Raw genomic sequence first — 27561 nt, 5'->3', positions numbered from 1 at the left:
CGGGGGGGGCAACAAGAGCTGCCTTTATAGGCAGGCCCCTCAACCACTCAGTAGCATCTACTGACTGCTCGTCACGGGCCATAACTGAGCCAGATGATGGGGATGAAGGAAGCAGGACAGACATGACCCCTGCTCTCAAGGAACCTACAGTCTGGGAGAGGAGAGAGTAAGGCTGCCATATGTGGGCAAACGAGGGGCTATAATTCCATATTAGAGGGTCAGGGAAGGCCTCTCTCAGCCAATAATGTGAAGAGGGGGCTGGATTTCGAGCGCATGTGTTGTGGGAAAGAGGGCGCAGAGCATTTCTGGGAGAGAACATCACGTACAAAGCTTGCAGCAGGGAAAAAAGGTGCAAAAAATCCAAACATAAATTTGATCTTGCCCGCCTAAGCATCTCTAGCTCCTACAAATCTTCTGGGAAGAACGTGGCGATTGGGAGAAAGATGGCTCCTGAAACGTCTATAGCATGAGCCATTCTCCAATAAGCCAGTAAGAACAACATTTGGGAAACCTGGACCTAAGAGATCCAGACTGTTCAACATAAAAGCAGCCCAGAGACAGACCAAGTACACAATCTGAGAAACTTAGGATTCTTTTTGTTTTTGGGCTATGCCATAGCATGTAAAAGTTCCCAGGCCAAGGGTCAAACCTCTACCACAGCACTGACCCGAGCCACTGCAGTGACGCCAGATCCCTAACCCAGATAACAAGGGAACGCCCTAGGAGTCTTTTAAAAATGCTTATTACTGAAGTGCACAGGGTTACATGTTAAGAATTTAAAACTCAGTCATTTAGGCGAAACTTAGCCTTCAAATGTGACAAAATATAGATACCGAGTTCAAAATTTTGTGTGAAGAAAAAAATCTTCCTAAGACACAAATCTGATTTAAGACATTCTTTTGTTTAAAATTCCTCAAATAACTCCCCACTGTTTTGGGGATAAAGTTCAAATTTTTTGGTCTAATCCTTGTATTCTCTCCAGCACCACTTCCTGCCTCCCTGCCCACCATACTCACTGTAGCTTAGAGCAAGTTAAGAGCGTAGATCACACTTTCAAAGAGAACAGAAGAGGCATTCCCATGGTGGCTCAGTGGTAGAGAGCCCAACTGGCATCCATGAGGATGTGGGTTGGATCCCTGGCCTTGCTTAGTGGGTTCAAGTATCAGGCGTTGCCGTGAGCTGTGGTGTAAGTCACAGACACGGTTCGGATCCCATGATGCCTTGGCTGTGGTGTAGGCCGGGAGCTGCAGCTTGGATTTGACCCTAGCCTGGGAACTTCCACATGCTGCACGTGGGGCACTAAAAAGCAAACAAAACACCACAAAAAACCAAAGAGAACAGAAGAGCCAGTTTAAAGGAACTTCAACTAGTCATGTTGTGACAATTTAAGCATCAAGACATCTTTAAATGGGTAGGTAGATAACAGTTACCATTGATTTAAACTAAAACTGTGAAAAGCCATGCAATTATAATGATCCTTAAGAGATAAAAGCTAATATGCAATGCACCAAAAAGTTACAACGCCAAGAAGAGTAACTACAATAGGGTATTTGATTTTTAAAAATTGTAAAAGTAGAGGAGTAGAAAAAAAGAAACAAAACTTTAATATTTATAAAATATACATGTGTTTATAGAGTCTAGATACACAGTTGCTTCCATCTGTGTAGACAGAAAAGGCTAACTACAGGGAATTGTGAGTAAGCAAACTAGACCTCATAAAAGCAGAAACTATGTCAAGAACAAAAGGATTGATCCACATGAGAGGCATACATAATACAAGGCAGAAAGAAGACCCAATGATTAATCTGCACCAGCAATTACTTGAACATAAAAAGCAACTACAAAGAAGTTTCAGTGGTATAATCCAAAATTATAAATTAATGCCCTAAAGAAGAGCTACAAGTACAAACTACATTGCTCAAATCCTAGGAACGAACATCCTAGGTGGCTGTTAATAATAGTCAGATACTAAGAAGCCATACATAGCTTCTAATGATTTCAACAGACTGTACTGATATATAGTGACAGGACCATGGGTTAATAATGCTGGCTAAGCAAAACCTAAAGAACACATCATTTCAGGGAAAAACTAAAACCTATATAATAAATGTGACCTATACAATAAATCTCTCCAAAGAAGACATATAGATGGCCAGTAGGCACATGAAAAGATGCTCAGTATCGCTAATTATTAGAGAAGTACAAGTCAAAACTACAGTGAGGTACCACCTCACGCTGCTTGAAATGGCTATCATTGCAAAGTCCACAAGCTGGAGTTTGCTGGTGGCACAGTGAAATAAGGAACTTGCGTTGTCAGTGCTGTGGCAGGGGTTTGATCCCTGGCCCTGGAACTTCTGAAGGCCGTGGGCATGGTCAAAAAAAGTCCGCAAACAGTAATTACCGGAGAGCATGTAGAGAGAAGAGAACCTTCCTATACTGTCGGGGAAACGTAAATTGGTGCAGCCACTATGGAGAAGAGTATAGAGAGTCCTCAAAAAACTAAAAATAGAGTTGCCATACGGTCCAGCAATCCCACCCCTCAACATATATCCAGACAAAACTGTAATTCCAAAAGCTACACGCACCCCAACATTCACAGCAGCACTATTTATCATAGCCAAGACATGAAGACAATCAAAATGTCTATCAACAGATGAATGGATAAAGAAGCTGTGGTATATAAATATATGCAATGGAGTACTACTCGGCCATAAAAAAGAATGAAATAATGCCATTTGCAGCAACATGGGTGGACCTAGATTTTATCACACTGTGTGACATACGTCAGAAAGAGAAAGACAGGAGTTCCCGTCGTGGCGCAGTGGTTAACGAATCCGACTAGGAACCATGAGGTTGCGGGTTCGGTCCCTGCCCTTGCTCAGTGGGTGAAGGAGCCGGTGTTGCCGTGAGCTGTGGTGTAGGTTGCAGACGCGGCTCGGATCCTGCGTTGCTGTGGCTCTGGCACAGGCTGGCAGCTACAGCTCCTATTAGAACCCTAGCCTGGGGACCTCCATATGCCGCAGCAGCGGCCCAAGAAATAGCAAAAAAGCCAAAAAAAAAAAGAAAGAAAGAGAAAGATCCCATATGATATCACATATAGGTGGAATCTAAAATATGACATGAATGAACTTATCTATAAAACAGAAAAACTCATAGAAAACAGAGTTGGGGTTGCCAAGGGGGAGGGGAGAGGGAGAGGAATGGACTGGGAGTTTGGGATTCGCATATGCAAACTATTACATATAGAATGGATAAACAGCATGGTCCTACGATATAGCACAGGGACCTATATTCCATATCCTGTAACAAACCATCGTTGCAAAGAAAGTCACAGACGTGGCTCGGATGCTTGTGGCTGTGGCTGTGGCCAGCAGCTGTAGCTCTGATTCGACCCCTAGCCTGGGAACTTTTGTTTATTGGATATTCACGGTGATTGGAGTAGTCAAAAGAACCAAACATATTAGATTTGTAATGGTAATTTTATTTTATTTATTTATTTATTTATCTTTTTTCTTTTTTTTTTTTTTGCTATTTCTTGGGCCGCTCCCACGGCATATGGAGGTTCCCAGGCTAGGGGTTGAATCGGAGCTGTAGCCGCCGGCCTACGCCAGAGTCACAGCAACGCGGAATCTGAGCCATGTCTGCAACCTACACCACAGCTCACGGCAATGCTGGATCGTTAACCCACTGAGCAAGGGCAGGGACCGAACCCGCAACCTCATGGTTCCTAGTCGGATTCGTCAACCACTGCACCACGACGGGAACTCCTGTAATGGTAATTTTAATTGCTTAAAGATATCTAACTTAATTTGCAATCAGAGTTTAAATTTTTTGTTTGTTTTGTTTTTTTATTTTTATGACTGCATTTGTGGCACATGGAAGTTCTCAGGCCAGGGGTCAAATCAGCAAGGGTCAAACTGGAGCTGCAGCTACAAGCCTATGCCACAGCCATGGCAACACCAGAGCCACATCTGCAACCCAATCTGCAGCTTGCAGCAACACCAGATCCTCAACCCACTGAGTGAGGCCAGGGATCGAACCCTCATGGATACAAGTCAGTTCCCTACCACTGAGCCACAACAGGAACTCCTGATAATAATCATTATAAAAGCTCAACAGGAGTTCCTGCTGGGGCGCAGCAGGTTAAGAATCTGACTGCAGTGGGCTGGGTCCTTGTGGAGGCATGGGTTCGATCCCTGGCCTGGTGTAGTGGTTTATAAAGGGTCTGGCATTGCCTTAAGTGCCATATAGGTCACAGCTGTGGCTTGGTTTCAATCCCTGGCCCGAGAGCTTCCATGTGTCGTGGGTATGGCCATCAAACAAACAAACAAACAAACAAAACTTCCAACAAACAAATGAGTCTCCTTACCTGCTTTTTTTTTCCCCTTTTGACCTGGAACTGATTCCAAGCCGTCTTGGCCTTTTCTCATTAACATGGCGAGGGTCGCATCATGAGCTCTAAACAGGTCCACAACCTCATGTAAGGCAACATCTGTTATCAGATCACAACTCAGGACCAAAACATCTGTCTGTGAAATGGAGAAGGGAGAAAGTCAGTATCACAAAGGACCATGGGTCACACAAACCAACCCAGGATAAACTTACAGTACCTGAGAAGCACACCAACTGCACACTTGTCCTCAGACCTTTTTTTTTTTCTTTTTTTAGCCATGCTCACAGCATGTGGAAGGCTCCAGGGCCAGGAACTGAACCTGCACCACAGCAGTAACCTGAGCTGCTGCAGTGACCATGCCAGGTCTTTAACCCACTGTGCCACAGGAGAACTCCTCAACCCGTTTCTATAGCAGCAGAACAGGTAAAATGAATGGGGTTGTTCTCAGTGAACGTGTTGAGGAGGGTCTGGAATTTCCTACCTCCCCCTTGTGTGTGCCTTCCTGTGGTCTCTGAGGCACCTCTGGAATCTTGGGCTCTAAGGACCAGAGTAGGAAAACCACCACACTGTCTATTTTTGTGACTATGGAATTAATGATCTTAAATTTTTATGCATCTCTTTACAGTTCAAAAAGCACTTCTGCATCATTTGATGATTCAATATGGTTATGAAACATTTTATTTAAAAATTTTTAAAAAATTAAAGTATATGGTGATCCCATCGGGATGCAGCGGAAACAAATCCGACTAGGAACCACGAGGTTGCGGGTTCGATCCCTGGCCTTGCTCAGTGGGTTAAGGATCTGGTGTTGCCATGAGCTGTGGTGTAGGTCGCAGACGCAGCTCGGATCCCGAGTTGCTGTGGCTCTGGCGTAGGCCAGTGGCTACAGCTCTGACTGGACCCCTAGCCTGGGAACCTCCATATGCCGTGGGTACGGCCCTAAAAAGACCAAAAAAAAAAAAATTATAGATGATTTACAAAAAATATGGAACACTTCACAAATGTGCATGTTATCCTTGCACAGGGGTCATCTTCTATCGTTCCAATTTTAATAAATGTGCTGCCAAAGTGAGCACAAAATACCTTACTTTAAAGCAGTCTCTTTGCTATAATACTAGGAAATAAAAGGATGAATATATTATAACGTGCCTCTTTTTTGGGAAATCAGTCTAGCTAATAAACAATTATAATACAACTTCAAGTAAGTATAAAAACACTCATTTAACCCTTATAACAGTATAGGTTCTACTATTTTAAAAAGCCTGAAAAACACCGGACTAAAATATTCAAGATTTAAGAATAAAGTGAACATCTACATGGAAATTTTTTTTTTTAAGGGCCACACCATATCTGCGGCATATGGAAGTTCCCAGGCTAAGGGCTGAATCAAAGCTACAGCTTCTGGCCTACGCCACAGCCACAGCAATGCCAGATCTGAGCCGCATCTGTGACCTACACCACACAGTTCACAGCAATGCTGGATCCTTAACCTACTGAGCGAGGCCATGGATCAAACTGTCATCCTCATGGATACTAGGTGGATTCATTTCCACTGAGCCACAAGGGGAACTCCCTACATGGAAATTTTTGTTAAATGGCTCCAATTTTTTTCTAAGATTTTAATTTAAAATCAAGATTCCTGCTTTGGGGAGTTCCCGTTGTGGCGCAGTGGTTAACGAGTCCGACTAGGAACCATGAGGTTGCGGGTTCGATCCCTGCCCTTGCTCAGTGGGTTAACGATCCGGCGTTGCCGTGAGCTGTGGTGTAGGCTGCAGACTCGGCTCGGATCCCGTGTTGCTGTGGCTCTGGCGTAGGCTGGTGGCTACAGCTCCGATTCAACCCCTGGCCTGGGAACCTCCATATGCCGCGGGAGCGGCCCAAGAAATAGCAAAAAGATAAAAAGACAAAAAAAAAAAAAAGGAAAAAAGGTTCCTGCTTTGGGTGAGAAAATGGATAATTTCACCTCTCGTTCTAGAAAAGTAAAGAATCACATCTGCTCGGAAGGTGAGACTCAACCATCGGAATGCCTTATCTTACTGCCTGAAATTTTTTATTCTAAATAAAGAATTTGTATCAGAACCACCATTTCTTTTTCTACATATAACTCATTATTTATAGCCTAAATAATTCCATCTGAAGGTCTGCTAAGTTTAAGAAGTTGAAATTTGGATTTTTTTCCCCCCCTACTCTTCTAAAAGGTTAAGGCTCTCTTAACTCTTTCTGGATCTTAACTGAGCTAAAGAAAAAAAAAAAAAAAGTTCCTATAAACATCTTTTTAGGAAAAAAAATTCCCAAGCTTGCAACTCATCATCTAGGAACCATCAAACATTAACAAATGAGCCCACATACATGAAGCTAAGGAAGAAATAGCCTGCAGAACTGTACGTCTTTCAACAGTGCTTAGTGTCCAGGAAGCATGCACAGTTACTAAAGACACGGCACTACAGCCATACACATGTTGCCCCGTTTCATTATAATGAAAATGACAGTTTGTTGAAGAAAAAAAGAAAAAAAACTTCTTTCTGTTTTTCTAAGTTTCCCTAATAAGATGACTGATTTTTACAAGCTGACTGTTCCACAGTAAACTGAATTATTAAGTGTACTCCAAAGTGAAGAAAATGACCCCAATGCAGATGCCTCTGAAGTGGCGACAATGCTGTCTCGGAAAATAAATGCTGTTATCATTCATTATCTGCAAAAATAAATCTGTCAGCATAGTGAATGCCAAACAAGTCCTGCATAATCGTGAACAGTGTGCAGCCTCATTTTTCTCTTCGCTTTCAGATGACTTTTTGCTAAGCTGAATGCAAAATCCCCAAAGAGCACAAGGAACAGAGCTCTCCCCCCAGTGTCTGGCTGCCATCTGTTCTCAGTGTGAAAAGAAAGGCTTCCGTCTGAAAGGGCAGGGCCCGGGATACAGATGGAGGTGCTGTGCTGACAGCCCTCTTCCGGCCTCTGTTCCCAGAGAATGCACCACTCTCACTGAGACCAAACACAGTCCCATCCTCTTTGCAACGCCACTTCCAAAGCAAAGTCTTTGCTGACTGCTCAGTGCAGTTTGTTTCCAAAGCTGGAAATCCTGGAAGAAGAAACAAAAGTCTAAGAGGAAAACGAGTCATCCTTACATCTTCATAATACTATGCTCCTTTGCATTTTAATAAAAGCTGTACTAGTAAGAAGAGAAATGACTACTGTTTTTATTTCTATTCTAACGCGTTCCCATTCTAGAAATGCTAATGCTCTACTAACTGGAGCCCGGAGAGAGAGGGAGCGGAAAAACTGCTAAGAGTCAGAAGGACTTCCGATCACGTGTGACCACAAACATGCATAAACAGACTGCGTGGACTGTGGAGCAACCGTATATCTGAGATGCGATTAACTTGAAAGTTCCTGGGACACACCAACTCTGAGCCGCCTGGTGTCTCGGGCTGCCAGTTCTTGTCTAACACCACAGTGTGCCGCCTCCTCTGTAGAGACCAGCTGGCATCTCCACGGACCTCCCCACTCGGTGGTCTAACAGTCCTCGGTGGGCTTACCCCAAGCCTGCTCCCCTATAGGAACCAGAGCCACATCAAGAGCCAAAAGCACAGCCCTAAGGGACAGCAAATGTGTGTGTTTTTGACCAAGTGGAACACACAAGGTCTTCAAGGCAAAGTGGAAGATGGAATTTTAGTATTTGGGACAAAAATGAAGACACCCAGGAATTCAAAGCTCAAACTGCCGCCAGCTAGTCTTGGCTAAAGCAAACAAACAAAGCTGAGAAAACTCAATTACCAAGCCATGGCAAAGCCCAGAAATCTGTCATTAGAAGAACATTTTCAATCGAGCCAAAACCACTAAGTAAAAGGAGAAGGAAAAACCCAAAACCGGATGTGTGTGTGTGGTGGTGATGGTGGGGCGGGCGGCGGGGAGAGCTACTGGGAACGGCCTCTTTTCTTTTCCTGGCAGCTGTTCCAAGACAGACTGTTATAAATAACACAATCTGGCAAACAATGCCCTCACACTCACTCCCCTGGAGAAGAACTGTCAGGGCAAGGGAGCTACCACGCTCTCACCCACTCAGCACCTCCACGAACAATGGCTAGGTCCAAATGACCACCCTGCATTCCACGCCTGCCCATCCACGAATGAACTCAGCCACTTAGTGACTGTGAATGGTCAAAATTCACACTTTCTCCTGTGGTCCAATCCCAAACCAACTCCCAAGAGTAGCTTAGGGCCTTCATAAATACCAGTGGCTAATTGTAATGGAGACTTCACTATGCTCGATTTTGGTTGAAAATGCTTGGAAAAGATGACTTGTCTTTAGTCCCCAAAATGCTCGGCAAAGGGCCAACTGCCACTTTTTTACTCAGGTTGGGCCAGTAGGTTCAGGAAGGAATGATCAACTCAGAATCTGCCTAAGAAATGCGATAATCCTTTGGCTTAGAACTACATAGCCTTCCTATGTTCCTTAGCTTAATAGTGCCACCCGCATCTAGGATCTGAAGTCAGAAAGCTGGCCACAGTCTAGGGCTGAAGTCCTCTCCTGCCCAGCTCTCCTTCCCCACATCTCACCGGTCCCAACTCCTCCTCTTTTATCTACACTGCACTGCCTTAGTCCAGGCTTCAAAATACTTTTCCAGTCTCTTAACTGCTCTCTCATACCAGTTTTCCCGTATTCTAATCCATATTCCAATTTTCACTGCTTATTTAATTTCTCTGCTCAAAGACACCCTAAAAGTGTTCTCCAAACAAATGAGAAAATGATAAGCACTTATCCACTTATTCCCACTTAAAATTTTATTTAAAAATATATTAATCATTATAAATAATATAATATGTTCCTCCTACATAACATATACAAAAAGAGATACTTTTAAAAGAAGAGATAAAATAGAAAGAACTAGAGATTCTAGTATTTCCTCTGAGATTCCATCTTGCACACCCCCGGCTTTGAAAACACCCCATTTTGGAGATCATTGCTGGGTAGAACTGAGTTCAAATTCCTTAGCATTAAGGGTCTTCAAAGTATGACCCCCCCTACCTAGTCCAGTTTTCTCTCCCACACTTCCCTCTGCATGGGTAACGCTAATTCGCCAGAATAAACTGCCAAGAATGCATATTCCCTGTTCTTTCTTCCCACCCCGAAACACAGCCATCCATCAAGACTGAAGGTCTCGTCACAATGAGAAAGGGCAGGGCCAATACATTATCTCCTCTAGAGATGAAGTCTCTTCTGATCCATTACTGACCTTAAATCACTAAGCTGGATTACATTTTGCCCCATCTAGACTTTCGGCTTCATAAGGAGCTCTTTCATCTTTGTACCCCTGGAGTTCAACCTGCTACTGGCAAACAAAAGCATCAGTAAATGTTGGCACTCCCCCTGTTACCTCCTTCTCCTTGTTTATCCTGACTCAAAGATTAAAACATCCAGTTTTGGATGTTTAGACAGCACACATTCTGACAGCGGAGTGCCCTTTGCAGAGACTGTGACTGTTCGGAGTTAGGTCAGGGATCAGAGGTAACCTGGCAGCCCCCTAAAGCAATGAGGTAGGGAACAAAGCTGCTGCCTCCAAAGAAGAAAAGGCAGAGGATGTCTAAAAGGAAGGAAATCGGATGCCACTGGCCTGGACGGCACAGCTGATATGTTAGATTGATAGTTTTAGTTTGTGTCTTTCTGTGTTTTCTAGGGCAGCTCCTGTGGCATATGGAGGTTCCCAGGCTAGAGGTCCAATGGGAGCTGTTGCTGCCGGCCTACGCCCCAGCTCACAGCAACGAGGGCTAGGGGTCGAACTGGAGCTGCAGTTGCTGGCCTAAGCCACAGCCACAGCGCACCAGATCCAAGCTGCATCTGTGACACAACACTGCACCTTGTGGCAACGATGGATCCTTAACCCGCAGAGCAAGGCCAGGGATCAAACTCACATCCTCATGGATACCACCTGCTGAACCACAACAGGAACTCCAAATCACATACTTTCAGAATTCCAGTCCGTAAAGATTCTAGCTTGGAAACTGGTTACACTCTACCCGCTACCATCAGTTCACCTGGTTCTCTAAGGCTGTCTTTAAGCTCATGGCAAAAATAAGTAACTTAAAATTGGACAGCATTTTACTGTTTACAAAGCTCTTACACATACTTAATTCTCATGTAATTCTAAAATATCAATATAGTCAAATATACTTTATAGACAAAAAAAAAAAAGGCTCAGATACACTGTGTGATCCACCCCTTTGCCATCACATTGCCTTCCAAAATACACACACACACCCCTACCCACCGCCCCCCCACCTTAACAACAGTGCTGGCACTGAATGAATCTATATCTTCTTTTTTGTTTCTTTGTTTTTGTTTTTTAGGGCCACACCCACAGTATATGGAGGTTCCCAGGCTAGGGGTCTAGTCAGAGCTGTAGCCGCCAGCTTACACCAGAGCCACAGCAACGCCAGATCCAAGCTGTGTCTTTGACCTACACTACAGCTCACGGCAACGCTGGATCCTTAACCCACTGAGCAAGGCCAGGGAGCGAACCTGCAACCTCATGGTTCCTAGTCGGATTCGTTAACCAATGAGCTATGATGGGAACTCCCTAAAAATTTTTTAAAAATAAAAAAAAATAATAAAAATAAAAATAAAAAATTAAAGCACCAAAGGAACTGTTTAGGACATTTTTCTGTCCTTCATACCGTCCTCCAACCATAAGGCCCAGAGCTGGAGTAGGTAAGCTCCTTACTCATGATGATTTCCAGGCCTTTTCTCTCGCTCCTTTACCTCAGCTCATGGCATGAAGCACATGACAGAGACAAAAATGACCCACCCGTCCTTGTTAGAGTCGGCCATGGAACTCCCTTGCCACCTTTTCCCTTTCTTTAGAGATTATGAAAGTTTTAAGTAAAGATGTTTATGTTTCCCAAAACATCAATGAAATAACAGTAATAGGATTTTTAAAATGGGCATAAATGCACACACAAAAAAGGGAAAAAACAAGAGAGACACTAGGAAAAACAAACAAACAAACAAACAAAAAACCTCCTAAGTTAGTCCTGGGAAAACTAAGAACCAACTCAATTCACAAGACATCCCAAAAAGCTCAGAAACTGACATGGGTAGAAAGCTGGGAGGGGAGCAGTTAAAATTTGAACCATCCCCCTTTGCAACTCTGTGCAACTTAGCCACCGAACAGGCCCCATTGTGGCAGATGGCTGAGGAGAGTGAAATAGAGGATATTTGGGCCAGGAAAGCCTAACCCCAGCTGGCAGTGGGGAGAGGGCATGTACCTTAGAGAAAAGGGGACTGAAAAAAGAATGCAGGCCTTCCCGCCATGGCTCAGCAGTTAACGACTGGGACTAGGATTCGTAAAGACGTGGGTTTGATCCCTGGCCTTGCTCAGTGGGTTAAGGATCCAGTGTTGCCATGAGCTGTGGTGTAGGTCGAAGCCTTGGCTCAGATCTGGTGTTGCTGTGGCTGTGGTGTAGGCCGGCAGCTACTGCTCTGATTTGACCCCCAGCCTGGGAACTTTCCTATGCCTCAGGTGTGCCCCTAAAAATCTAAGAAAAAAAAAAAAGCTAAAAAAAGGCTAATCCAGAGTAAGGCCTTAACTCTCTTCAATTCTCTGAAGGCTGAGAGAGGTGAGGAAGCTGCAGAAGAAACGTGTGAAGCTAGTAAGTGTTTGTTCACGAAGTTTTAGGAAATAAGCTGTCCCCATAACACAAAGTTACAAGGCAAAGCAGCAAGGTAACCAGAAGATCTAGCTAGATAATTAATGAAAGTGGCTACACGAAGCAACAGATTTTCCATGTAGATGAAACAGCCTTACGTTAGGACTTTCATAGTTAGAGAGAAGTCAATGCCTGCTTCAAAGCTTCAAAGGGCAGGCTGACTCTTGCTAGGGGCTAGTGCAGCTTTAAGGTGAAGCCAGGGCTCATTTACCACTCTGAAAATCTAGGGTCCTTAAGTGTTGGCTCTCCTCTGCCTGTGCTCTACACACGAAACAACAATCCCTGGACGACAGCACATCTGTTTACAGCATGGGTTGCTAAATATTTTAAGCCAACTGTTGAGACCCACTGCTCAGAAAAAAAAAAAAAAAAATCATTTCAAAGTATTACTGCTCATTGACAATGAACCTGGTCACTCAAAAGCTCTCTGATGAGGTTAGCGTTGTTTTCAGGCCTGCTAGCGCAACATCCATTCTGCAGTTCATGGATCAGTGAGTCATTCTGAATTTCAAGTCTTACTATTTAAGAACTACATTGTGTAGAGTTTCCACTGTGGCTCTGTGGGTTAACAACATGACTAGTATCCATGAGGATGCAAGTTCGACCCCTGGCCTTGCTCAGTGGGTTAAGGGTCCTGAGTTGCCACAAGCTGCAGTGTAGGCTGCGGATATGGATCGGATCTGGCATTGCTGTGGCTGTGGTGCAGGCCGGCAGCTGCAGCTCCAAGTTGACCGCTAGCCTGGGAACCTCCATATGCCACAGGTGCAACCCTAAAAAGACAATCAAATAAAATCAAATAAATACAGTTTGTGATACGACCAACAAGGGCCTAATTTCCAAAATATACAACAGCTCATACAATGCAACAACAACAACAAAAAATCCAATTAAAAAATAGGCAGAAGACCTAAATAGACATTTCTCCAAAGAAGAAATACAAACGGCCAATAGGCACATGAAAAAACGCTCAACATCACTAATTATTAGAGAAATGCAAATCAAAACCACGAGGTGGAGTTCCCACTGTGGCTCAGTGGGAACAAACCCGACTAGTAATCATGAGGATGCCGGTTCGATCCCTGGCCCAGCTGTGAGCTCCAGTATAGGTTGCAGACGCGGCTTGGATCTGGCATTGCTGCAGCTGTGGCCTAGGCCGGTGGCTCCAGATCCGACTGGACCCTTGGCCTAGGACCTTTTCGTATGCTACATATGTAGCCCTAAAAAGACAAAAACAAACAAAAAAACAAACAAAAAAAACTCTACAACGAGGCATCACTGGTTTAAAAGTGCTGGGAGGAGGTGGATCACCCTCTCCGACATGTAGGTGGGCATGAAAATTGGTACAGCCACTGTGGAAAAGCGTATGCAGCTTTCTCAGAAAACTAAGAGTTATCATACGATCCAGGAATCCCACTCCTGGGCATATACCCAGGCAAAAGTATAATTCGAAAAGACACAAGCACCCCAATGTTCACTGCAGCACTGTTCACCACAGCCAAGGCAGGGAAACAACCTAAATGTCCGTTAATAGATGAATGGATTAGCTACATATATACAATGGAATACTACTAATCCATAAAAAAGGAACAAAACAATGCCATTCACAGCAACACGGATGCAACTAGAGATTCTCATACTGAGTGAAGTCAGTCAGAAAGATAAAGACAAACACTATATAATATCACTTATGTGTGGAATCTAAAATATGGCACAAATGAACCTGTCTATGAAACACAGACTCATGGACACTAGAGAATAGACTTGTGGTTGCCCAGGGGGAGCAGGCTGGGGGAGGAATGGAACAGAAGGTTGGAGTTAGCTGATGGAAGCTTCTATCCCTGGAGGGGATAAACCACAAAATCCTACTGTACAGTGCAAAGAACTATATTCAATGTCCTATGATAAACCATAACGGAAAATAATTTTAAAAAGTGTACATATATAATCAAATCACTTTGCTGTACATGGAAATTAACACGATGTTGTAAATCAACTATATTTCAATGAAAAATTTTTAAAAAAGGAAATACATTTTGGAAGGCTAAGCTGTCACAGACAATGATTCTTCTGATGGACCTAGGCAAAACTTAAAACCTAGGAAGGAGTCACCATTCTAGATGCCATTAAGAACACTCAAGATTCATGGGAAGAGGTCAAAATATAACATTTAACAAGAGTTTGGAAGAAACTGATTCCAAGTTCACGGATAATTTTAAGGGGCTTAAGACTTCAGTGGAGGTGTTCTGGTCATGGAGCAGTGGTTAACGAATCCGACTAGGAACCATGAGGTTGCGGGTTCGGTCCCTGTCCTTGCTCAGTGGGTTAACAATCCGGCGTTGCCGTGAGCTGTGGTGTAGGTTGCAGACGCGGCTCGGATCCAGCGTTGCTGTGGCTCTGGTGTAGGCTGGTGGCTACAGCTCCAATTCGACCCCTAGCCTGGGAACCTCCATATGCCGTGAGAGTGGCCCAAGAAAATGGCAAAAAGACAAAAAAAAGACTTCAGTGGAGAAAGTTAACTGCAGATATGATGGAAATAGGAACAGAACCAGAATTAGAAGTGGAGTCTGGGAATTCCCGTCATGACACAGAGGAAACAAAACCAACTAGTAACCATGAGATTGCGGGTTCGATCCCTGGCCTTGCTCAGTGGGTTAAGGATCCAGCATTGCTGTGAGCTATGGTGTAGGCTGTGGCTGTGGCTGTGGCTGTGGCCGGCAGCTATAGCTCCGATTTGACCCCTAGCCTGGGAACCTCCATATGCTGCAGGCACGGGCCTAAAAAAAAAAGTGGAGCCTGAAGATTTGACTAAACTGCTGCAATCTTATGATAAAACTTGAATGGATAAGGAGTTGCTTCTTGCAAATGCGCAAAGAAAATGGTTTCTGGAAATGGAATCTACCCTTGGTGGAAATGCTTTGAATACTGTTGAAATGACAACAAAGGATTCAGAATATTACATAAACTTTGTTGATAAAGCAGCAGCAGGGTTTGAGAGGACTGACTCCAATTTGAAAGAAGTTCTACTGTGGAGAAAATGCTGCCAAGCGGTGTTGCATGCTACTGAGAAATTGCTAGTGAAAGGAAGGCCAATCAATGTGGCAAACTTCATTTTTTGCCTTATTTCAAAGAATTGCTACCGTCACTCCAGCCTTCAGCCAACACCATGCTATTGGTCAGCAGCCAACACTGAGCAAGATCCTCCACCAGGAAGGATGCAACTTGCCGAAGGCTCAGATGACGGTTAGCATCTCTCTCTCTCTTTTTTTTTTTTTTGGGCAATAAATTCCTTTTTTTTTTTTGCCTTTCTTTTGGCCACCCCGAGGAATATGGAGTTCCTAGGCTAGGGATTAGATCCAAGCAACATGGATCCTTAACCCACGGAGGCAGGCCAGGGACTGAACCTGTGTCCCAGCTCTCCAGAGGCGCAGCTGATCCCACTGCACCACAGTGGGACTCCATACATTACTTTTTAAATTAAGGTATGTAGGAGGTCCTCGGTGGCCTAGTGGGTTAAGGAACCGGTATTGTCACTGCTGTGACTTGATTGCTGCTCAATCCCTGGCCCCAGAACTTCTGCAAACTACGGGGGCAGCCAAAACAGAAGCAAAAAATAAAGGTATGTACACTGTTTTTTAAAACATAGTACTGTTGCACATTTAATGGGCCACAGTGCAGTGTAAACATAACTTTTACATGTGATGGGAAACCAAGAGCTTTATTGCAATTTTCACCTTATTGCGGTGGCCTGGACCTGCACTCACAATATCTCTGCAGTAGGCCCACATGGTTGGTTGTTTTTTTGTTGTTTCCTAAGGCCACACCTGTGGCATATGGCAGTTCCCAGGCTAGAGGTCAAATCCAAGTTGCAGCTACGGGCTACACCATAGCCTCGGCAATGCTGGATCGAAGCAGCACAGTGGTCTATGCCGCAGCTTGTGGCAACGGCAGCTCCTTAAGCCACTGAGTGAGGCCAAGGATTGAACCTGCCTCCTCACAGACACTATGTTGGGTTCGTAACCCGCTGAGTCACAAGGGGAACTCCATCACATAGTTTAATCTTCCATTAAGCAGCTCAAGTAATCTTTTAAAAGCATAAATCACGTGATGTCACTCAAACCCACCAAAGGTTTCACTACACAGAACGAAACCTAAATTCCAAATTCCCTTTTTTCTTTCTTTAAAAAGCTTTACTGAAGTACAGTGGATTTACAACGTTGTGTTCCTGTCTGGCGTGCAGCAAAGTAACTCGGTTATACGTATTTTCTTTCGTATTCTGTTCCATTCTGATTTACCACAGAATATTGGCTACAGTTCCCTGTGCTCTGCAGTAGCATATTGTTTGTCTAGCCTATAGGTACGAGTTGGCACCTGCTAATCCCAAACTCCCAAGTCCTCCCTCCCTATCCCTCTCCCCCTTGGCAAACATGAGCCTGTTCTCTGCATCTGTAAGTTTGTTTTTGTTTTGTAGATGGGTCCATTCGTCATACTTTATATTCCATATATACACATACATACATATACATTTATATACATACATGTAATACATGCGTGTGTGTGTGTGTGTGTGTTCCAAATTCTGACTGTGGTCTATGAGATCCTTTACGATCTGGTCCTCAGCCAACTCTCAGGCCTCATATAGGACCATTCAACTACTTAATTGCAGTCACACTGGTCTTGCTGCTTCTCAAACACGCTAAACTAGTTCCCACCTCAGGGCCTTTGCTATTCTCTCTGCAAAGAAAGACCTTCTCATGGCTCACTAACCCGCATCATTAGGGTTTCCTCTCAAATGTTAACACCTAACTACAAGAGCTCTCCTTCCTCCACCACTGCCTTTATTTTTCTTCTTAGCACTTGTTTTCACCTGAAATTAGTTACTGTTTCCTTGTTTATTCTCTCTCTCTCCTTAAAGAGTAGCTCCAAGAGGGCACAGATCTTGCTTATCTGGTTTTTTTCTAGAATAGTGCATGGCATATGGTAGGTGTTCAGTACATATCTGTGAATAAAAGAAAAATATGAGAGTTTCCATTGTGGCTCAGTGGTCACGAACCCAACTACTATCCATGAGGATGAGGGTTCGATCCCTGGCGTCACTGAGTGGGTTAAAGATCCAGCGTTGCCATGAGCTGTGATACAGGTCACAGATGCAGCTTGGATCCTGCATTGCTGCGGCACGTAGGCTGGCAGCTGCAGCTCTGATTCAGCCCCTAGCCTGGGAACTTCCACATGCCAGAGGTGTGGTCCTAAAAAGCAAAAAAAAAGAAAAAAAAGAAAGAAAGAAAACTATGAATATTTTGGAGTTCCCGTTGTGGCTCAGCAGTTAACGAACCCGACTAGCATCCATGAGGACTCAGGTTCAACCCCTGGCCTTACTCAGTGGGTTGAGGATCCGGTGTCACCATGAGCTGTTGTGTAGGTCACAGACACAGCTTGGATTCTGAGTTGCTGTGCCTGTGGTGTAGGCCAGTGGGTACAGCTCCGATTCGACCCCTATCTTGGGAACCTCCATGTGCTGTGGGTACAGTTCTAAAAAGACAAAAAAAAAAAAAAGGAATATTTTATAGATGAATTAGATGCAAGCTTGGAAAGGACTTGTAACCTCATTATCCAAGGTGACATAGCTAGTGAATGATGGAATAAGAATTAGCATCCAGATCTACTTGTTTTTGTGAATGTCTGTATTCTTTTCACTATGTCACACTACTTAAATAAAATAAAATAAAAATAAAGTAATCCTCCTCTAGGATAACCTGCTTAGGGTAGAGGGCCGGCCATGTCAGTAAACTTAAGGCTTGGTGGGAACTTACAGAGTAAATAAAGTGAACACCAAGCAGCTAATGTCGTGAACCCTCTGGTCTACAACCACTGAAACTCACCCACTCATGCTCAGGCTCACAGAAATATCTGTGTGTATATGAAAGGAGAAAGGAGCTTGTTCCGAATTTTTACAAAGAGCTTACCTCTCCCCATCATTCATTCATTTAACAAACAAATAATGAACCTCTTCCCTATGACAGGTTCAGACATGGTTCTTTTTTTTTTTAATTTTTAATTTTTGTCTTTTTAGGACCACACCCAAGGCATGTGGAGGTTCCCAGGCTAGGGGTCTAATCAGAGCTGTAGCTGCCAGCCTACAATGTAGCTCACAGCAATGACAGATCCCCAACCCAATGATCAAGGCCAGGAATTGAACCCTCAACCTCAAGCTTCCTAGTCGGATTTGCTTCCGCTGTGCCACGAAGGGAACTCCCAGATAATGGGTCTTATCTCCCAGTCTAGGGCAGGCAGATGATGATATAACAGGTAATTTAAATCGGTGCAATTGTAGAAAAAAATGGCAGGTGATCCAGTCTTAGAAAGCTGGGGAAAGGCTGCTAGAGCAGATGATCCCTAAGGTAAGAGCTAAAAAAAGGCTACTTCGAATGACCTCGTGGGTCATGATGACAGACTGCTTACTGACTTCCCATGAACTGTACATATAGGGCCATTCCAGTAGTTAGGCTATGGTGTTACCTTTTGATTCAGACCAGGATAAGTGGTCCTACCAAGAGTTTCCAAAACTGGAAAGCCATATGGGCTGCTTCTCACACTACTTGCACGGTAGAGAGAGTCTGATGACAGCCTAGGCTTTCTACCATAATCCTAGCTATCACATTTCCCCCATCCTGTAGCCATCATTCGGTCAAAGTTTCCCTATAGAAGGAAAGAGACTCAAAGGGATCAAGCTCACACAGAGCTTGCGAGTTTTCTGGCTACCGAACGCAGTACAGGGCTGCAGAAATCCCATCCCACAGACCAGAGTTTCAACAGGATAAAATGAAAGCATTTCAAGCTTGTGCATACATATACTAGATGAATACAATCAAGAGAAAAGCTCCATCAAGAGTTCCTGGGGGTGGATGGAAGCTTCAAACATTCCCTCATCTAACTTTTTAACTTGTTTTTGTCATAACTCCTGGGGTTTTCAATACGCCACCAGCAAGCTCAAAGGAGACATCACTGGGGATACAGTGAGGCCCTCCCAGGCAACCACAGCCCACCAAAGCAGTCGTAAGAAAGTTTCCACTTAAAAAGGTCTTCGAGCAAGTTGGGGCCAAGTTCTCAGATCTTCCCCTGACCAAACTGTACTCATTCTTTTCAAGCAGATAGAAACCTGCCAAAAACAAATCCCTGGGCAAAATGAAAGGTTCCAGGAAAGAATGACAGAGATTCGCAATTTGATAAAGACATCAAACACTCAACTGAAAACAACTTGCACTTCAGCTTTTTGAACATCTAAAAATAGCACATACGCTCAATCTTACTAATAAGCTGTCTCTAGTCTGAGGATTTCATCAGCATAGCTTGTTCTTTGTTGCAGCATGTTAGGTGTTTCATAAGGCAGGTAACAATAGCTCTTTTTCTACATCAAAGGATCTAAACAACCAAATCTCTCACTAGTGTGTTGGTATCATTATCCCTATTTTCTTGGTTGTGAAACTGAGGCAGGGGGTAAATGAGGCTTGTCTAAGGCCAAAAGAAGATTCTTGTCTAGATGAAACAGAAAATTCTCGCTTCACAATCTCTAAACTAAGAGAAGCCATATATGGGCTTTAATTAAACACAGGCTACAGAACTCTACCACAGATTTAGTCTGCTGAGGCCTCTTAAACGGACTTCACTAACTTGTTCTCAAAACATGTATTTGGAGTTCCTCTGTGGCCCAGGGGTTTTAAGACCTCGCATTGTCACCGCTGTGGCTTAGGCTGCTGCCGGGGTGTGGGTTTGATCCCTGACCTGGGAATTTCCACATGCTGCAGGCGCTGCCAAAAAATCATGTATCTAAGGAATAATAATAGCATTGTTTCTAAGGCACAAAAATGGTACCAATGGCCAATTACTTCCATCAGAGGAGCATGAGATATAACTCAGGCTCAGTGTCAGCGGAGTCAGTAAGCTTTGCTTTGTATGCTAATCACAGACGGCATCTTTAGTTACTACACAAGAGAAAGAGCTCTTCTTGCTCAACAAAAGCCAGGCTTCTTGCTCATGTGGCTCTAGACAGGGTAAAAGGTCTTCCTACAACACTGGATCTCCCTTCACTTAGAGAAAGCCATCAACGAGCAAAAGCAGCACTCTTGGAAGACAAAGACACAATAGTTCCTTGAGTCTTGTTAGGAGATTTGTTAATTGTGAAATGTTTCACACAAAAATATTTAAGAGTTCTATACATATTAAGAACCACAGAACTGGAGTTCCCAACATGGCGCAGTGGAAACGAATCTGACTAGGAACCATGAGGTTGTGGGTTCGATCCCCAGCCTTGCTCAGTGGGTTAAAGATCCGGTGTTGCCATGAACTATGGTGTAGGTTGCAGACGCAGCTCGGATCCCAAGTTGCTGTGGCTGTGGTGTAGGCCAGCAGCTACAGCTCCGATTAGACCCCTAGCTTGGGAACCTCCATATGCCGAGGGTGTGGCCCTCAAAAGACAAACAAACAAACAAAAAACAAAAAAACCCCACTGAATTGTATACTTTAAAGTAGTTCCATATAGAAAAACTACCAATCCCACAGGCCCCCAAAAAGAAGAAAACATCATTTTGGAAATACCAAACCAACTAAACCTGTTCTAAAGCCAAGGGTCTAGGGTTGGAGCAGACTGTAAGGACTACTGATCCTTGTCCTGTGGAGGCAACAGGAGAAGAGGGAAAAAAGCACAGGTATGTGAGATGCACAAATGCATCTCAAAATCCAGGACTGGGTTCTAGCTCTGGCTCAGCATCTCACCAGGTGTGTGATACAGGGCAGATTACTTAAGCTCTCTGAGTATCCAGTTTCTCAACTGCAAAATAAAATAATAACATCTACCTTTCTTTCCTTCCTCTTTTTTTTTTTTTAGTTTTTAGGGCCACACCTGCAGCATATGGAGGTTCCCAGTCTAGGGGTCCAATCCGAGCTACAGCTGCTGGCCTACACCACAGCCCACAGCAACATTGGATCCCTTAACCCACTGAGCAAGGCCAGGGATCGAACCTGCGTACTCATGGACGCTAGTCAGATTCGTTTCCGTTGAGTCACGACGGGAACTCTCCCCCCATCTACCTTTCAAGATGGCTGTAGGGATCAGAAACCCACAGGCCACACAATAAATATGAAAGGTCTCTTTTGTGATCTTCAGAGCAAATGCTCTGAGTAACCCCAAAGAAAATAAAATTAACATCCTCATATCTGGCTAACAAATTATCTCCCTATGTTATTTTATTTTTTTTGTCTTTTGTCTTTTTAGGACCGCACCTGTGGCATATGAAGGTTCCCAGGTCAGGGTCTAATTGGAGCTGTTGCTGTCGGCCTACACCACAGCCACAGCAACGCGGGATCCGAGCCTCGTCTGCAGCCTACACCACAGCTCACGGCAACGCCGGATCCTTAACCCACTGATGGAGGCCAGGGATGGAACCTGCAACCTCATGGTTCCTAGTTGGATTCACCATGATGGGAACCTCTTATCTCCCTATTTCAGAGTAGTCTCCAAGAACAGAAAGTAAAGTTCTAAAGTAAATTAATTAGTTTCTCAAATGTACTCATTTATAAAACTTTAGCAAATTTACCTATCCTCCAAAGTGCTCAGCTGGCTATAGAGCGAGACCTTGTGTGAATAATCAGCTGTTATTGCAAAGCAGGTCGCTGTTGCTTCTCAATTTCATTTTCGTCTGCTCTTCTGCTCTCTCCCCAATTGTTCAACATTTTTTTAGAAAGATAAAATTAATCTTAAATGCATATAATCCCAGAGAGAAAAAAGACTACCAATTAAGTTATTTAATCATTACCTTTCCTTTTTAAACATATCTCAAAAAATTATAGACTTGGGTATAGATTTTAAACATATATGCTTAACATTGGGTGAGGCCTTAAATCACACAATTTGGAGCCAAGCACATCCCCTCATATCTCAGCTTTTTTTTTTTTTTATTAGTCAAAGGAATTCATCACATCTGTAGTTGTATAATGATCATTCAGCTCTTCAACAAAATCTACCAACAGCTTCATGTTTTTTTTTCTTCTGGAGCTATTCTAGCATCTTCGCACTAGGAATATCTATCCCTCTCCATCACCCCACCCCACAACTTCCTGTTCTTTCTATAAGACTCTATTTATCATAAAGTGTATTCATGAAGCGTTCCCTTTCAATAAGCATATTCGCGTACAGTTTCCTGATGGTCCTCTAGAGGGCGCAGAGTACTCTCCTAACCACCACGTCCCTACCCCACTCCGCCACTGCGCTCTCCAATAAAAATTCAGTTTCCACTGAGATACGTGCCACCTGACTGGACCTCGCAGACATTATCCTGTTAATCCCTTGATCACACAAGGCACCTACTGAGATGCTGGCACCTCGTGCAGTCTCTCTTTCCACCTGAACTTTAGGCAAGTTATTCAGCCTCTCTGAGTCCTACTTTTCTCATCTGTAAAATGGGGGTAAAAAAGTAGCATCTACCTCAGAGTGCAGTTGGAGGGTTAAATGAAATAATGCATATTAACTGTTCAGCAAAGAGGCTTTGGTGTTAGAAAACTGGTGGATTAGGAACCCCAAAACTGTTCCCCAAAACCTAAAAATTTTGGATAAGACAGTAACAAAAAGTTTACTCCAAATGTATTCAAACTTATGCGAAAGTATAAGAAAACGCCAAGTGTTACAACTGAAGAAGGAAATGAAAACCAATCGAAACCTTGGCTGCCCTAACTGGGGTTTTAAGTGTTGCACGAGGGCAAAAGAACAGCTTGAAGCTGGTGTAAAAGCAGGGTGTTTGAACTGAGACCCTGCCTAAATGGGACTTCAGCGCAAGGGTGAACTTTGGAAGAAAAAAATCTAACCTATAGCACAGGGAGCCGTCAAGGAAGTTTGTCTACCTGTTTGGTCCTGGGACAAAAAATTCTGAGAGAATATTATTTCTAACCTAGAATTCTATACAAAGGTAAGTTATTGTTCAAGAGAAAGGATGGAATAAAACATTTCACGCAGGCAAATTCTCACCATATTTACCTTCTGTGCCCTCTCTTTAAAAAGCCAGTAAGGACTGGGTTCCTTTGAAATGAGGGAGTAAAACAAGAAAGAGGAAAATGTGGGACCTAGGAACCAGGATATCCCACACAGGAGAGAGAAGGGAATTCCCGGAATGATAGAGGAAAGAGGTCTGAGGATGGCACATCTGCAGCAGGCTTAGAAGGTAACCAGCAGAAATCTGAGGAGACGAATGGCTTCATTGTCTCAAGGGGAAGCGGTGGATCAAAGCGGGAGAGAAAAGCAGTGGACCGTGCTTTTGATGTGTTTAAACATACTGATGCACTGATGTTCCTTCTAAAGGATCTGAGGGGTGCCTTAGTGATAGAAAGCTAAGCGACTTTAAAAGTGAGGCAACTACAAGGTCCTACTAAACAGCAAGGGAACGATACCCGACCTCCCGGGATATATGTGCATAACTGAGTCACTCTGCTGTACAGCAGAAATTGGCACATTCTAAGTCAACTCTATTTTAATAAAAAATAAATAAATAAAAGCAAGGCAAGTGATAACTCTAAGAAAAGCAACATTGTACTTAAAAAGGTAGTAGGAACTTGGAAGAGAGGCAGAGCTTTTCCTCTATGTCTTGACTGAGGCAGAGGTTCTATCACCACAATACATTTGTGAAAACTCAGGAAACTAAAAAGAGTGAATTTTACTCTATATAACTTATACCTCCATAAAACCTGATGTCTAAAAGAGCCAAACTGTACATTTAAAATGGGTATATTTTAGGAGTTCTCAAGTTAAGGATCTGGCATTGTCACTGCAGCAGTTTGGTTTGCTGCTGTGGTGTGGGTTTGGTCCCTGCCCCAAGAACTTCCACATGCCACAGGTGTGGCCAAAAATAAAACAAACAAACAAAAACCCCAAAAAACAAACAGAAAGACCAAGAAGTCAATTATAGTGAAATTTAAAAGCTTCTATTTCTCCTAGACCCCAGACTGTAGCCAGCCTACAAACACCATGTTCCACAAAAAGAAACCAGGGCTTTAAAAAAAAAAACAAAAACCACTATCGACATACGGCTGACATGTAAAAGGCTATATATAAGAAAATCAAGGCTTTTTAAAGAAATGTCTGATTTCAGATCTGGATATAATGCAATATGAAATGTGCATATGAAGCATTATCGCCAAAAAGCTGAAACAGAATCTAATCAACATTCAGATCCAAACGCCAGTTTACAAGAACATATTGAAAAAGAGAAGCAATGTTCAGCATTACTGCCGATCGCCAAGATACGGAAACAACCTGTGTGTGTGCACTGACAGAGAAACGGCTAAAGAAAACGCGGTACATACACACCCGGTGGCGTATCATTCAGCCACAAAAGAGTGAACTCTTGCCATGTGCAACAACCTGGATGGACCTCAAAAGCATACGTGAAATGAGTCAAACAAAGAAAAACAAATACTGCACGGCCTCACTTACAGGTGGAATCTAAAATAAACAAAAAAATAACAAAGTCAAGCTCCCAGATACAGAGAACAGATTGGTAGCTGCCAGAGGTAGGGGGTGGGAGGGAGGCAAAATGAGCGAGGGGAGTTAACAGACTTCTAACCATAAAATCAGTCAGTCACGGAGATGTGGTGTACAGCCTGCTGACTACAGTTCACGACATGCGCCGCGTATCTGAAAGGGGCAAAGAGAGTAGATCTTAAAAGTTCTCAACACAAGAAGAAAAATTCTGTAACTATGTATGGTGACAGATGTTAATCAGACGGACTGTGGTGGTCATTTCACAATATCTATAAATACCGGAGTTCCCACTGTGGCTCAGCCAAATGAACCTGACTAGTATCATAAGGACACAGGTTCAATCCCTGGCCCTGATCAGTGGGTGAAGGATCCAGCATTGCCATGAGCTGCAGTGTTAGGTGCAGACTCAGCTCAGATCTGGCGCTGCTGTGGCTGTGGTGTAGGCTGGCAGCTGTAGCTCCAATTTGACCCCTAGCCTGGGAACCTCCATATGCCACAGGTGTGGCCCTGAAAAGCAAAAAAGCAAAAAAAAAAAAAGAATATATATAAATATCAAACTAACATAATATTGTATGTCAATTATATCTCAATTAAAAAAGCATTAAAAAATTAAATGAAATCAACAGAAAGAAATCAGATATACCAGAAATGTGGGAGACTCTACAGGACAAATACCTGTTTTATTGGATAAGAAAAAAAAGGAGGTGGAGGGGTGTCTGTTCTAGAATAAGGGAGACTAAAAAGACACAACCAAATACAACGTGTGGATCTTCAAAAAAAAAAACCCATTTGCAATAACAACACCAGAACGTATCTACTAATAAATTCAACATAAGATGTATAAGTTATTTTTACAGAAAATTATCAAATTTTATTTAAAAACAAACATAGCCTTAATAAAGAGAGATATAGCTATGTTCAAGAAATAGAGAAACTTAGATTAAAAAATGCCAACTTTCCCAAACTAATCTGAAAATCACCGTAATTCCAATCAAACACCAAGATGAGATCTTTCATAGCGGATGCTAAAATTCATATGCCAAAGGTAAAGAATGGCCGAGACTATTTTTTTAATTTTATTATAGCTGATTTACAATGTTCTGTCAATTTCTGCAACACAGCAAAGTGATCCATCAGGACAACTTTAAATAAAAATTAGAGTAAGGCGAGATAAGAGGGGAGTCATCCCACTAGACAGAATTCCTATAAACCTACAGTAATTAAACGATAGGGTATTGGTAAAGGAGAAGACAATCAGAGGAGCGGACCGGACTGGAAAGCTTAGGAAGAGTCCCGTGAAGGAGTCCCTGCTGTGGCGCAGTGGGTTAAAAATCTGGGGAGTTCCCGTCCTGGCTCAGCAGTTAATGAAACCAGCTAGTATCCATGAGGATGCGGGTTCGATCCCTGGCCTTGCTCAGTGGGTTAAGGATCCAGCCTTGCCGTGAGCTGTGGTGTAGGCCACAGCTGCAGCTCAGATCCCGCACTGCTGTGGCTGTGGTGTAGGCTGGCAGCAACCGCTCTGATTCAACCCCTAGCCTGGGAACCTCCATATGCTGTGAGTGTGGCCCTAAAAAGAAAAAAAAACAAACCAAAAAAACAAAAAACTGACTACAGTGTCTTGGGTTGCTATGGAGGAGTGGGTTTGGTTCCTGGCCTGGGCAGTGGGTTAAAAGATCTGGCCTTGCCACAGCTACAGCATAGGTTGTAGTGGCTTGGATTCAATCCCTGGCCCAGGAACTTCCATATGTGGCAGGTATGACCATAAAAAAAGAAAGAAAGAAAGAAAGAGTCCCATGTATATATGGAGCTTGGTATAAATCAAGTGGGGAAAGATTATTCAATAAATTGTACAGGGATAACCACTGATTAATTTCAGGAAAAAGATAAATCTAGATATCTATCTCATATTATATACAAATACTGGTTTAAAATACAAATATGGGGAGTTTCCACCGTGGCTCAATGGGTTAAGAACCTGACCTAGTCTCTGTGAGGATGTGGGTTCGATCCCTGGTCTTGCTCAGTGCGTTAAGGATCCAGCGTTGCCACACACTGCGGTGTAGGTCACAGATGTGGCTCAGATCTGGTGTTGCTATGGCGGTGGTGTAAACCACAGCTGCAGCTCTGATTTGATCCCTAGCCCGGGAATTTCCATATGCCAAAGGTGCATCTGTTAAAAAAAATAACAATAAATAAAAATCCAAATACGAAAAGCAAAACTGTAAAGTTTTAGGAGGTAGGAGTTTACACTTTAAGCAAGACACAAAAAGCACCAACCATAAAAGACAAGACTGATGTACATAACTACAAAGACGCTGAGACTTCTGTGTGACTTCTGTAGAAAGATGCTACAAACAGGCCGTGATGGAAAATAACATTAAAAAAAGAATGTGTGTGTGTATAACTGAGTCACTTTGCTGTAGGGCAGAAACTGGCACGACACTGCACATCAACTATCCTTCATTTAAAATTTAAAAAGATACTAGAAAAAAAGAGATGATGGCAGGGGATGGGGTGGGAATTGCAACCCATATAAGCCGCAAAGGATTAGTATACAGAATATAGTGAGTATATACAAATTACCAAGAAAAAGGCAAACAATTCAAACAAAAAGTGGGCAAGTTATAAGAACAGGAAATTCACTGAACAAGAAAATAGCCAGTATACCTAGCAAAAAATTCTCAAGTAATTAAGGAAATGCAACATCAACCCAACAGCAGTTTTATACCCATGACATTACTGAAAATGTTAAGTCTGAGAACACCAGTGGTTAGTGGGGACAAGGAGAATCCAGAACTCTAATTCCAGCTGCTGGTGGGAAAGCAGACTGGTATGACTCCTTCGGAGAACAATTTGCCGACATCCAGCAAGGCTGAAGATGCACAGAACTTAAGCCACACGTCACTCAGGCGTCCACCATCACAACAAGAGCACGAAGAAAGTG

At 43.3% G+C, this 27561-nt stretch overlaps 1 protein-coding gene and 1 pseudogene across 1 annotated transcript in view; both read right to left on the bottom strand.

The window, feature by feature from the left end:
- EIF2B3 (eukaryotic translation initiation factor 2B subunit gamma) overlaps positions 1-27561 on the bottom strand; it is a 136019-nt gene that overhangs the window by 86019 nt on the left and 22439 nt on the right. The window contains exon 4 of the mRNA XM_047789267.1: positions 4370-4529. Coding sequence (XP_047645223.1) covers positions 4370-4529 — 160 coding nt within the window. The remainder of the gene's footprint in view (positions 1-4369; positions 4530-27561) is intronic.
- Positions 5373-5469, bottom strand: LOC125134753 (uncharacterized; annotated as a pseudogene).

This window comes from Phacochoerus africanus, chromosome 8 (genome assembly GCF_016906955.1).
Source record: "Phacochoerus africanus isolate WHEZ1 chromosome 8, ROS_Pafr_v1, whole genome shotgun sequence".
Taxonomy (NCBI): Eukaryota; Metazoa; Chordata; class Mammalia; order Artiodactyla; family Suidae; genus Phacochoerus; species Phacochoerus africanus.
This window is presented reverse-complemented; position numbering and strand designations above follow the sequence as displayed.